This window comes from Borostomias antarcticus, assembly GCF_949987555.1.
Source record: "Borostomias antarcticus genome assembly, chromosome: 6".
Lineage (NCBI taxonomy): Eukaryota > Metazoa > Chordata > Actinopteri > Stomiiformes > Stomiidae > Borostomias > Borostomias antarcticus.
This window is the reverse complement of record NC_140239.1, coordinates 32,673,876-32,688,122: the sequence shown is the minus strand read 5'-3', so window position 1 is coordinate 32,688,122 and position 14,247 is coordinate 32,673,876. Positions and strand designations below refer to the sequence as shown.

Sequence of the window (14,247 nt, the reverse complement as noted above, 5' to 3'; positions counted from 1 at the left end):
ATATGTTCGCTCCTTTATTACATTCTGTTTTTAGATAATACTCCGAAGCACGATAGTTTGTCTTCGCTTCAAGATTGAATCATTTTCGAGGAAGATTTTTGCTCGTGCATCCTCAGCAGCGTGCGTTTCACGTGTTTCCAGATCAGAGCTTCCTATCCTCGCATCTGAGATCTGCCTGGACTTCCTGACCAGGATGGCAACCTTGATTTTAGAGGACGGCACCACGTTCAAAGGCCGCCTTTTTGGGGCAAATGTATCAGTGTCTGGAGAAGTTGGTGAGTTTCGAAGCTGCTGAATTTGAGGGAAATTAATGAAATGCGTAGCTAGATGGGAGCTAGCTAGCTAGTGTGATGTTATCATGTAACATTAAAGTGGCCCATGTAAACTTTGCTTCCATGCAAGTGGTGCTATTAGCCAGTAGCCAGCCATGTCTGGATCCCTCGCCCGTGCCCCAGTCTTCATCAGGGTTAGGGTTAGGGTTATGATCACCCCAGTCTTCATCAGGGTTAGGGTTAGGGTTATGATCCCTCGGAGCTGGCGCCCCCTCGTGGCTCCCCTGTCTCCTCTCCTTCGTCTTTGAACGTTGATGAGCTGGCCTGTCAGGCAGATTGACCTATGACCTCTGCATTCTGACTCAGTGGGCCAACCCAGGCACCATGATCCACTTCTTAGGGCCTCTTGGCTTTGACCATAGGGGCCAAGTACAATCTATTACTGCACCAGGCTATAAATTAGTTCAACACATTTGTTTTGGGAGTGTAGATTTGGTAACTTTAATGAGCCTATTAAGTGTACCTACAGTATGTATAATGGAATTGTGAGAGACTGGTCTCATCGCATATGGAGAACCTACCCAGATGGATGACCATACTCTTGGTCCAATGAAAGCTGCTTTAGCTTGGCAGGTGAGATACTGTCTCAATCCCTGATAGGCACTAAAGCATATTCTTCATTACATTACATTAGTCATTTAGCAGACACTTTTATCCAAAGCCACTTGCAATAACTGCATTTAATGTTCTACTCACCAGAACTCAAAAGTGCATCTCCTTTCTGAACAGGTGACTAGGAGCATACTCTAGTGCTAAAGCCAAAGTGCAAGAGTAGCAAAATATAAAAGTATAGCACTTAGGCACTTCTTATGTTAAAATCTTTGTTTGTTGTGTTTGTTGCGCGCAGTGTTCCAGACGGGCATGGTGGGGTACCCTGAGGCGCTGACGGACCCCTCCTACCGGTGCCAGATCCTCACCCTCACCTACCCTCTGGTGGGCAACTATGGAATACCTCAGGATGAGGAGGGAGAGTTTGGTCTCAGCAAGGTGGGTTTGGTTGGCTGGTCAAGGTGGGTTTGGTTGGCTGGTCAAGGTGGGTTTGGTTGGCTGGTCAAGGTGGGTTTGGTTGGCTAGTTTAGGTGGGTTTGGTTGGCTGGTCAAGGTGGGTTTGGTTGGCTGGTCAAGGTGGGTTTGGTTGGCTGGTCAAGGTGGGTTTGGTTGACTAGTTTAGGTGGGTTTTGGTTGACTAGTTTAGGTGGGTTTGGTTGGCTGGTCAAGGTGGGTTCAGTTGGCTAGTTTAGGTGGGTTTGGTTGGCTGGTCAAGGTGGGTTCAGTTGGCTAGTTTAGGTGGGTTTGGTTGGCTGGTCAAGGTGGGTTTGGTTGGCTAGTTTAGGTGGGTTTGGTTGGCTGGTCAAGGTGGGTTTGGTTGGCTGGTCAAGGTGGGTTTGGTTGGCTAGTTTAGGTGGGTTTGGTTGGCTGGTCAAGGTGGGTTCAGTTGGCTAGTTTAGGTGGGTTTGGTTGGCTAGTTTAGGTGGGTTTGGTTGGCTGGTCAAGGTGGGTTTGGTTGGCTGGTCAAGGTGGGTTTGGTTGGCTAGTTTAGGTGGGTTTGGTTGGCTAGTTTAGGTGGGTTTGTTTGGCTGGTCAAGGTGGGTTCAGTTGGCTAGTTTAGGTGGGTTTGGTTGGCTAGTTTAGGTGGGTTTGGTTGGCTGGTCAAGGTGGGTTTGGTTGGCTGGTCAAGGTGGGTTTGGTTGGCTGGTCAAGGTGGGTTCGGTTGGCTGGTCAAGGTGGGTTCGGTTGGCTGGTCAAGGTGGGTTTGGTTGGCTAGTTTAGGTGGGTTTGGTTGGCTGGTCAAGGTGGGTTTGGTTGGCTGGTCAAGGTGGGTTTGGTTGGCTGGTCAAGGTGGGTTCAGTTGGCTAGTTTAGGTGGGTTTGGTTGGCTGGTCAAGGTGGGTTTGGTTGGCTGGTCAAGGTGGGTTCGGTTGGCTGGTCAAGGTGGGTTCAGTTGGCTAGTTTAGGTGGGTTTGGTTGTCTTGGCTAGTTTAGGTGGATTTGGTTGGCTAGTCAAGGTGGGTTTGGTTGGATCATCTCAATGTCACTTCAGGGAAATTCCTGGGGTGTTGTAGGATTTTATGCTCCAGTTGTGTATGTGATTCTTTCCGTGGTCCCTCAGTGGTTTGAGTCGTCCAGGATCCACGCAGCAGCCCTCATCGTGGGGGAGGTCTCCCAGAACCCCAGTCACTGGAGCTCCGCCATGTCTCTGGACCAGTGGCTCCAACACCAGGGCATCCCTGGCCTGGAGGGTAAGTCAACCTTCACCCTCCCCCTCCCCCTGGCCTGGAGGGTAGGTCAACCCTCACCCTGGCCTGGAGGAGGATAGGTCAACCCTCACCCTAACCCTGGCCTGGAAGAAGTTTTTTTTTAGTATTATTGCCCTTATTAGAAAAATGTCAGATTTTATATTGTTAAAACCAGTCTGGAAGGTTTTAGGTTTTCTTTGACCTCTTTGACCTCTTTGGGCTGTTGACCTTGTTGGGTTGGGTTCCTGTAGGAATTGACACCCGCCAGTTGACCAAGAAGATCAGAGAGAAGGGCACCATGCTGGGGAAGCTGGTCGTAGACGGAACGCCACCCACCATGGTTCCCTTTGAGAACCCCGACCAGAGAAACCTGGTCCAGGAGGTTTCCATGAAGGTACCCCAACTGTCAGGTTGGCCAACCTGAGGACATCACTAGACAGGACCTAGAATACCAGCTAGAGGACATCACTAGACAGGACCTAGAATACCAGCCAGAGGACATCACTAGACAGGACCTAGAATACCAGCTAGAGGACATCACTAGACAGGACCTAGAATACCAGCCAGAGGACATCACTAGACAGGACCTAGGATACCAGCCAGAGGACATCACTAGACAGGACCTAGGATACCAGCCAGAGGACATCACTAGACAGGACCTAGAATACCAGCTAGAGGACATCACTAGACAGGACCTAGGATACCAGCCAGAGGACATCACTAGACAGGACCTAGGATACCAGCCAGAGGACATCACTAGACAGGACCTAGAATACCAGCCAGAGGACATCACTAGACAGGACCTAGAATACCAGCCAGAGGACATCACTAGACAGGACCTAGAATACCAGCCAGAGGACATCACTAGACAGGACCTAGAATACCAGCCAGAGGACATCACTAGACAGGACCTAGAATACCAGCTAGAGGACATCACTAGACAGGACCTAGAATACCAGCTAGAGGACATCACTAGACAGGACCTAGAATACCAGCTAGAGGACATCACTAGACAGGACCTAGAATACCAGCTAGAGGACATCACTAGACAGGACCTAGAATACCAGCTAGAGGACATCACTAGACAGGACCTAGAATACCAGCTAGAGGACATCACTAGACAGGACCTGAGGAATGAGACTACAATACAACATGACTAGAAACGATGGCATGACTTCACCTGCAGCTTGTGAAGGATAAGAATATACATCGCGAGACTTGGGAACACTCACTATATTTAGGTAGCAAGGCGTTTTACTGCCTCTATCCCATGTGTATCCATTCCTGACACCATCTGTGCGTGTGTGTGCGTGTGCGTGCGTGTGTGCGCGTGTGTGTGTGTGTGCGCGTGCGTGTGTGTGCGTGTGCGTGCGTGTGTGTGCGTGTGTGTGTCCCACCATGTTGTCCAGGAGCCCAGGGTGTTCAACCCCAGCGGCAGTGTGAGGATCACAGCGGTGGACTGTGGCATCAAGTACAACCAGATCCGCTGCCTGGCCCAGAGGGGGGCCTGTGTGACGGTGGTACCCTGGGACCACCCCCTGGACAGCACAGGTCCGGTCCAGACACATGCCCACCATCACTCTGAAGTCCAGATTTAGGGGAGAGCAGGATGTTGATGTAGCTATGCTATGCTAGCTATGCTATAGATAACTAGGTTGTGATTACTTTACTGCTTTGCTCTAGATAACTAGGTTGTGATTACTTTACTACTATGCTCTAGATAACTAGGTTGTGATTACTTTACTGCTATGCTCTAGATAACTAGGTTGTGATTACTTTACTACTATGCTCTAGATAACTAGGTTGTGATTACTTTACTGCTATGCTCTAGATAACTAGGTTGTGATTACTTTACTACTATGCTCTAGATAACTAGGTTGTGATTACTTTACTGCTATGCTCTAGATAACTAGGTTGTGATTACTTTACTGCTACAGATTTTGACGGGTTGTTCATCAGTAACGGCCCTGGGGACCCCCAGTTCTGTAAGGAGACCATTGAGAACGTGAGGAAGGTGGTGAGCGCTGACCAGCCCAAGCCTGTGTTCGGGATCTGCCTGGGACACCAGCTGCTCTCCCTGGTCATTGGAGCCAGCACCTACAAGATGAAGTATGGACATGTCTCTGTCTCTCTCTCTCTCTCTCTCTCTCTCTCTCTCTCTCTCTCTCGTAACCCTAGCCCTATGGACTGCACTTATATAGCGCTTTTATCCAAAGCTCTTTACAATGGCCTCTCATTCACCCATTCACACACCGACCATACAAAATGCAGTATTACCAAAGCACACAGCACAAGGTGATGCAATTGTGTAATACAACTAAATAATAAAATAAAATATATGGGGGGGTCCCTCACTATCTCTCCAGGTGTGGCAGGTACATGCATATTCTGGGTCCCTCACTATCTCTCCAGGTGTGGCAGGTACATGCATATTCTGGGTCCCTCACTATCTCTCCAGGTGTGGCAGGTACATGCATATTCTGGGTCCCTCACTATCTCTCCAGGTGTGGCAGGTACATGCATATTCTGGGTCCCTCACTATCTCTCCAGGTGTGGCAGGTACACGCATATTCTGGGTCCCTCACTATCTCTCCAGGTGTGGCAGGTACATGCATACCTCACTATCTCTCCAGGTGTGGCAGGTACATGCATACCTCCCTATCTCTCCAGGTGTGGCAGGTACATGCATACCTCACTATCTCTCCAGGTGTGGCAGGTACATGCATACCTCCCTATCTCTCCAGGTGTGGCAGGTACATGCATACCTCCCTATCTCTCCAGGTGTGGCAGGTACATGCCTACCTCACTATCTCTCCAGGTGTGGCAGGTACATGCATACCTCCCTATCTCTCCAGGTGTGGCAGGTACATGCATATTCTGTTGCTACTGTAGACTGCAGCTCACTATGTGCTCCCCCAACAGGAGTGGTATTTTATTTATGTTGCTTATGGATGTTTTTATTTGGGTATATATATAATATTGTGTTGGGGCTGGGCACAGTGTTGTGCGTTCAGTGTGAGGGTGCAGCTGTGTCTCAACTCTCTTCCTTGCATAGCTGGCAGAACCGCTCCTCTTTGGGGAGCCATGGTGTTTGGGGAGCCATGGTGTTTGGGGAGCCATGGTGTTTGGGGAGCCATGGTGTTTGGGGAGCCATGGTGTTTGGGGAGCCATGGTGTTTGGGGAGCCATGGTGTTTGGGGAGCCATGGTGTTTGGGGAGCCATGGTGTTTGGGGAGCCATGGTGTTTGGGGAGCCATGGTGTTTGGGGAGCCATGGTGTTTTGTATTGGTCTGTTCCAATGGCCAGGCTTTGTTTACTGAGTCTGTACTTTGTCAAGGTATTTCTGTATTTACTGTTAAGTCACTGGTCGGTTATCTTTCTCTTTTTTGTCTGCCACACTTTCTGTCTCTCACTCTCTCTCCCTCACTGTCTTGTCTGTCTCTCACTCTCTCTCCCCCCCCTCTCTCTCTCATTGTCTTGTCTGTCCGTCTGTCTGTCTGTCTGACAATCTCTCTCTCATTGTCTTGTCTGTCTCTCACTCTCTTTGTCATTGTCTTGTCTGTCTCTCTTTCTACTTTTCTTTCCCTCCCTCTCTCCTGCTGGCTCTGTTTCTGTGAAGCTGCAGAGATGGACGGGAACAAAGCCAGCGGCTAACGTTAGCGCTAGCAGCTATTGTCCATCCCCTCGCCTGCTTCCCAGAGCCTGTCTTCATTTCTCTGGGAGCACTGTGGTGTGAAATCAGCTTTCCTGGGTAGCGCAGCAGTATGAGGCTTTAACATTAGCTTAGCTTAGCGCCCAGGTGCCTGAGACGCCAAGGCTCCTGGGATAGCTGCTTTGTTATTGTGAATGTCAAGGCCAGAGAGATGCAAGTCTTCCCTTTGTCCTCCACTGGAATTTATGACGGCGCTGCCCAGCTGGCTTCACAGGCTTTGTGTGAGAACCAAGCCGTACTGTGTCCCACAGAAACACTCTTCCGGGCAGAACTCCTCTACCGAGCTGGGTCAGGGTTCAGGACCAGCCTGTGGGGGTATTCCAGCACTAACGACGTTTACACTTGACACCCTTAACCCTGAGATGGGACTACTACTGGTGGTACTGCCCCCATACCCATAACCCTGCTGTTTGTGCCGCCATAACTGTTTTAACCGTTTCTGTTTCTGCTTGTTTTCCAGGTACGGCAACCGCGGGCACAACCAGCCATGCATCCACAAGGGAACGGGCCGCTGCTTCATCACGTCCCAGAACCACGGCTTCGCGGTGGATCCCCAGACTCTGCCGCTGGACTGGGACGTCCTCTTCACCAACGCCAACGACCACACCAGCGAGGGCATCGTCCACAACACCAAACCCCTTTTCAGGTAGAAGACCCTCACCCCCCTGACCCCAGCTGATCTCTGGATGCAGCTGAATGAATGTAATGATATGTTGTATTTCCAGTGTCCAGTTCCACCCAGAGCACATGGCGGGGCCGACAGACCTGGTCAGTCTGTTTGATGTGTTCCTGGACACGGTCCGAGATCACAAGGAGGGCAAGAGTGGGAAGCCAGGTAAGAATGACCTAACCCTAACCTGCTCTTACAAGGTGTGACTGAAGAATCTAATGATTCTTACAGTCCTATTTACAGCTTGTGGGATTAATATTGAACTTGGTACTGGTACCAATAATGTGGGATTAATATTGAACTAAATATTGATATATTAATATTGAGCGCTTCAGTAACACATTCCCAAGGCAGGATGCAGCACTACTGGTCTCTCTCTCTTCCTGTAGTGAAGCAGAGGCTGACGGAGCTCCTGACCTTCCCTGGATCCCCCCGGCCCGAGGCCTTCGTCCGGCCCAGGAAGGTTCTGATTCTGGGCTCTGGAGGTCTCTCCATCGGCCAGGCTGGGGAGTTCGACTACTCTGGCTCCCAGGTCAGGACACATGCCAGCATATAGGAATATCCATGTAGGTAGTAACCACCATGTAAATATGAAAGTGTCATGTTGGTGTTGTGGGTTTTCCTCCTCCAGGCTATCAAGGCTCTGAAGGAGGAGAACATCCAGACGGTGCTGATCAACCCCAACATCGCCACGGTGCAGACCTCCAAAGGCCTGGCCGACAAGGTCTACTTCCTGCCCCTCACCCTGGAGTACGTCACTCAGGTAAGGGACCAGCAGGCTGTCGTAGGCCCCCTGCCCCTACTGCCCCTAATCTGCCCTACTCTACCCTCCCTACCCCTACCCTGCCCCCACTCTACCACTACCCTACCCCTACCCTGCCCCTACTCTACCACTACCCTGCCCCTACTCTACCCCCCCTACCCCTACCCTGCCCCCACTCTACCACTACCCTGCCCCTACTCTACCCCCCTACCCCTACCCTGCCCCCACTCTACCACTACCCTGCCCCTACTCTACCCCCCTACCCCTACCCTGCCCCTACTCTACCACTACCCTACCACTACCCTGCCCCTACCCTACCACTACCCTGCCCCTACTCTACCCCCCTACCCCTACCCTGCCCCCACTCTACCACTACCCTACCACTACCCTGCCCCTACTCTACCCCCCTACCCCTACCCTGCCCCCACTCTACCACTACCCTGCCCCCACTCTACCACTACCCTGCCCCTACTCTACCCCTACCCTACCCCTACCCTGCCCCCACTCTACCACTACCCTACCCCTACCCTGCCCCTACTCTACCACTACCCTGCCCCTACTCTACCCCCCCTACCCCTACCCTGCCCCCACTCTACCACTACCCTGCCCCTACTCTACCACTACCCTGCCCCTACTCTACCACTACCCTGCCCCCACTCTACCACTACCCTGCCCCCACTCTACCACTACCCTGCCCCCACTCTACCACTACCCTGCCCCCACTCTACCACTACCCTGCCCCTACTCTACCCCCCTACCCCTACCCTGCCCCCACTCTACCACTACCCTGCCCCCACTCTACCACTACCCTGCCCCCACTCTACCACTACCCTGCCCCTACTCTACCCCCCTACCCCTACCCTGCCCCCACTCTACCACTACCCTGCCCCTACCCTGCCCCCACTCTACCACTACCCTGCCCCTACTCTACCCCCCTACCCCTACCCTGCCCCCACTCTACCACTACCCTACCACTACCCTGCCCCTACTCTACCCCCCTACCCCTACCCTGCCCCCACTCTACCACTACCCTGCCCCCACTCCACCACTACCCTACCCCCACTCTATCACTACCCTGCCCCCACTCTACCACTACCCTGCCCCCACTCTACCACTACCCTGCCCCCACTCTACCACTACCCTGCCCCCACTCTACCACTACCCTGCCCCTACTCTACCACTACCCTACCCCTACCCTGCCCCCACTCTACCACTACCCTGCCCCTACTCTACCCCCCCTACCCCTACCCTGCCCCCACTCTACCACTACCCTGCCCCTACTCTACCCCCCTACCCCCACTCTACCACTACCCTGCCCCTACTCTACCCCTACCCTACCCCTACCCTGCCCCCACTCTACCACTACCCTGCCCCTACTCTACCCCCCTACCCCTACCCTGCCCCCACTCTACCACTACCCTGCCCCTACTCTACCCCCCCTACCCCTACCCTGCCCCCACTCTACCACTACCCTACCACTACCCTGCCCCTACTCTACCCCCCTACCTCTACCCTGCCCCCACTCTACCACTACCCTGCCCCTACTCTACCCCCCCTACCCCTACCCTGCCCCCACTCTACCACTACCCTGCCCCCACTCTACCACTACCCTGCCCCCACTCTACCACTACCCTGCCCCCACTCTACCACTACCCTACCCCCACTCTACCACTACCCTGCCCCTACTCTACCACTACCCTGCCCCTACTCTACCCCCCTACCCCTACCCTGCCCCCACTCTACCACTACCCTGCCCCTACTCTACCCCCCTACCCCTACCCTGCCCCCACTCTACCACTACCCTGCCCCTACTCTACCCCTACCCTACCCCTACCCTGCCCCCACTCTACCACTACCCTGCCCCTACTCTACCCCCCCTACCCCTACCCTGCCCCCACTCTACCACTACCCTGCCCCTACTCTACCCCCCTACCCCTACCCTGCCCCCACTCTACCACTACCCTGCCCCTACTCTACCCCCCTACCCCTACCCTGCCCCCACTCTACCACTACCCTGCCCCCACTCTACCACTACCCTACCCCCACTCTACCACTACCCTGCCCCCACTCTACCACTACCCTACCCCCACTCTACCACTACCCTGCCCCTACTCTACCCCCCTACCCCTACCCTGCCCCCACTCTACCACTACCCTGCCCCCACTCTACCCCCCTACCCCTACCCTGCCCCCACTCTACCACTACCCTGCCCCCACTCTACCACTACCCTGCCCCTACTCTACCACTACCCTGCCCCTACTCTACCACTACCCTGCCCCCACTCTACCACTACCCTGCCCCCACTCTACCACTACCCTGCCCCCACTCTACCACTACCCTACCCCCACTCTACCACTACCCTGCCCCCACTCTACCACTACCCTGCCCCCACTCTACCACTACCCTACCCTGCCCCTACTCTACCCGCCTACCCCTACCCTGCCCCCACTCTACCACTACCCTACCACTACCCTGCCCCTACTCTACCCCCCTACCCCTACCCTGCCCCCACTCTACCACTACCCTGCCCCCACTCTACCACTACCCTGCCCCTACTCTACCCCTACCCTACCCCTACCCTGCCCCCACTCTACCACTACCCTACCCCTACCCTGCCCCTACTCTACCACTACCCTGCCCCTACTCTACCCCCCCTACCCCTACCCTGCCCCCACTCTACCACTACCCTGCCCCTACTCTACCCCCCCTACCCCTACCCTGCCCCCACTCTACCACTACCCTGCCCCCACTCTACCACTACCCTGCCCCCACTCTACCACTACCCTGCCCCTACTCTACCCCCCTACCCCTACCCTGCCCCCACTCTACCACTACCCTGCCCCTACCCTGCCCCCACTCTACCACTACCCTGCCCCTACTCTACCCCCCTACCCCTACCCTGCCCCCACTCTACCACTACCCTACCACTACCCTGCCCCTACTCTACCCCCCTACCCCTACCCTGCCCCCACTCTACCACTACCCTGCCCCCACTCCACCACTACCCTACCCCCACTCTATCACTACCCTGCCCCCACTCTACCACTACCCTGCCCCCACTCTACCACTACCCTGCCCCCACTCTACCACTACCCTGCCCCCACTCTACCACTACCCTGCCCCTACTCTACCACTACCCTACCCCTACCCTGCCCCCACTCTACCACTACCCTGCCCCTACTCTACCCCCCCTACCCCTACCCTGCCCCCACTCTACCACTACCCTGCCCCTACTCTACCCCCCTACCCCCACTCTACCACTACCCTGCCCCTACTCTACCCCTACCCTACCCCTACCCTGCCCCCACTCTACCACTACCCTGCCCCTACTCTACCCCCCTACCCCTACCCTGCCCCCACTCTACCACTACCCTGCCCCTACTCTACCCCCCCTACCCCTACCCTGCCCCCACTCTACCACTACCCTACCACTACCCTGCCCCTACTCTACCCCCCTACCTCTACCCTGCCCCCACTCTACCACTACCCTGCCCCTACTCTACCCCCCTACCTCTACCCTGCCCCCACTCTACCACTACCCTGCCCCCACTCTACCACTACCCTGCCCCCACTCTACCACTACCCTGCCCCCACTCTACCACTACCCTACCCCCACTCTACCACTACCCTGCCCCTACTCTACCACTACCCTGCCCCTACTCTACCCCCCTACCCCTACCCTGCCCCCACTCTACCACTACCCTGCCCCTACTCTACCCCCCTACCCCTACCCTGCCCCCACTCTACCACTACCCTGCCCCTACTCTACCCCTACCCTACCCCTACCCTGCCCCCACTCTACCACTACCCTGCCCCTACTCTACCCCCCCTACCCCTACCCTGCCCCCACTCTACCACTACCCTGCCCCTACTCTACCCCCCTACCCCTACCCTGCCCCCACTCTACCACTACCCTGCCCCTACTCTACCCCCCTACCCCTACCCTGCCCCCACTCTACCACTACCCTACCCCCACTCTACCACTACCCTACCCCCACTCTACCCCCCTACCCCTACCCTGCCCCCACTCTACCACTACCCTACCCCCACTCTACCACTACCCTGCCCCCACTCTACCACTACCCTACCCCCACTCTACCACTACCCTGCCCCTACTCTACCCCCCTACCCCTACCCTGCCCCCACTCTACCACTACCCTGCCCCCACTCTACCCCCCTACCCCTACCCTGCCCCCACTCTACCACTACCCTGCCCCCACTCTACCACTACCCTGCCCCTACTCTACCACTACCCTGCCCCTACTCTACCACTACCCTGCCCCCACTCTACCACTACCCTGCCCCCACTCTACCACTACCCTGCCCCCACTCTACCACTACCCTACCCCCACTCTACCACTACCCTGCCCCCACTCTACCACTACCCTGCCCCCACTCTACCACTACCCTACCCTGCCCCTACTCTACCCGCCTACCCCTACCCTACCCCCACTCTACCACTACCCTACCCCCACTCTACCACTACCCTACCCCTGCCCTGCCCCTACTCTACCCCCCCTACCCCTACCCTACCCCCACTCTACCCCTACCCTGCCCCTACTCTACCCCCCCTACCCCTACCGTGCCCCTACTCTACCCCTGCCCCTCGGAAGTATATGGAGGCGTGTACAGGCGTACCAGTGGGAAACTGAAGTATATGAGGCCTTAGATAAACCCTCTCTCTCTCAGGTTATTAAGAATGAGAGGCCGGACGGGGTCCTCCTGACCTTCGGGGGGCAGACTGCTCTGAACTGCGGCGTGGAGCTGACCAAGCGCGGCGTGCTGGAGAAGTACTGTGTGCGCGTGCTGGGGACGCCCGTGGCCTCCATCGAGATGACGGAGGACAGGAAGATCTTTGTCGAAAAAATGGAGGAGATCAATGAGCATGTGGCACCCAGTGAGGCTGCACTGTCTGTGGAGCAGGTGAGACTACTATCCACTACAACTACATACTATATAGTAGTATATAGTATGTACTACTACTACTACATACTATATACTACAGCTATATACTATGTACTACTACTATATACTACAACTACATCACATATTACCAGTGAGGCTGCACTGTCTGTGGAGCAGGTGAGACTACTTTACACTACAGCTTCATACTATACACCACAGCTATATACTATGTTCTACAACTGCATACTATATAGTAAAACTGTTCAAGTTCAAAAGCTTTATTGTCCCCTAGGGGAAATTGAATGGCAGACAGGTAAAAACATAAATACATAGATACAACAAAAACATTAAAGACCATACAAGACAACATAGAACAATAGAATACAGAAATGTAGGCAGCCCTCACCCCCCAGCCCATAACATCAGATCAGAGACTGTGAGATCTAGTGGTAGGCTATCTCAATGTCTTGTTTAGCCTGTCTATAGCCACAGAGACAAAGGAGACCTTGTGTCTCTTTGTCCTCCTAGAAGGCACCCTGAACCGGCGGCCACAAGGCAAGAGCTCAAACTCCTTTCTCAGGGGGTGATCAGGGCATTCTGGGAAGGCATTAGGACCTGTCTATTATAGAGGTCCATGGGCTGGGCCTGGCTCACCCTAGAAACCTTACTCGCCACTTTGACGAGACTCTGGAGTCTGTTCTTATTGGACAGGCTTACATTTCCATACCAGGCAACAATACAGAAGGTGAAAACAGATTAAATAAAACTTCTGTAGAAAAGGGTCATCATTTTAGAACAGACATTAAAGGAGTAGTAAAGGGAAAATGCATGTTTAGCCCTGTTTTAAGGTTACTTATGATCATATACAATGGTTCAGATCAAAACGTTGACAAAACTAGCACATTTGTCAAGTCTGGTAATTGCTCTACCACCGTTTTGGTCATACAATGAATGTGGGTGGGCACCTTGAAAAATCTTTCAAAAACATGTTAAACTCTCGATTTCAAAGACAAGAAGCTCACAGAGGGGGTAATTGGTGTCCGTTGGTGTTCTGACATCAAATTCGCGGCAAAGTATGAATCCTGTAGGGTTTTATTGATCATTTTATGAAATCCATTGACTTGTATTGAAGCGACCGTTGTAGATGTGTAGATCAATCCGCAGAGGGGATTCAGGAAGCGGAACTACTTACGGTAGCTATTGTTATTGTTTAGGTTGCTAGGCTACCTAGTTTACACACGTATGTGCTGCGACTAAATGGTTCTATGCTAAATATAAAAAAAAAGCCTTTCCTGATTAACTAGAATCTTACTTTATGGCGAATTATGTCAGAACGCCAACTAACACCTCGGTGACTTTCTTGTCTTTGAAATTGAGTGTTTAACATGTTTTTTGAATGATTTTTCAAGGTGCCCGCCCACATCCACCCACATCCATTGTATGACCAAAACGGTGGTAGAGCAATTATCAGACTTTCTCAAAAGTGCTAGTTTTGTCAACGTTTTGATCTGAACCATTGTATATGATCATAAGTAACCTTAAAACAGGGCTAAACATGCTTTTTCCCTTTACTACTCCTTTAAAATAATTCATTTTCCGCAAGAAAAACAGACGCTGTTGCACTTTTTTT

General features: G+C 53.6%; 1 protein-coding gene across 1 annotated transcript in view; it reads left to right on the top strand.

Moving 5' to 3' along the window:
* cad (carbamoyl-phosphate synthetase 2, aspartate transcarbamylase, and dihydroorotase) overlaps positions 1-14,247 on the top strand; it is a 63,689-nt gene continuing 49,442 nt past the window's right edge. Inside the window, exons 1-11 of the mRNA XM_084439892.1 lie at positions 1-275; positions 1,180-1,319; positions 2,442-2,571; positions 2,820-2,962; positions 3,978-4,119; positions 4,506-4,677; positions 6,740-6,925; positions 7,005-7,114; positions 7,339-7,481; positions 7,581-7,712; positions 12,402-12,635. Coding sequence (XP_084296018.1) covers positions 194-275; positions 1,180-1,319; positions 2,442-2,571; positions 2,820-2,962; positions 3,978-4,119; positions 4,506-4,677; positions 6,740-6,925; positions 7,005-7,114; positions 7,339-7,481; positions 7,581-7,712; positions 12,402-12,635 — 1,614 coding nt within the window. The 5' untranslated portion in view covers positions 1-193. The remainder of the gene's footprint in view (positions 276-1,179; positions 1,320-2,441; positions 2,572-2,819; positions 2,963-3,977; positions 4,120-4,505; positions 4,678-6,739; positions 6,926-7,004; positions 7,115-7,338; positions 7,482-7,580; positions 7,713-12,401; positions 12,636-14,247) is intronic.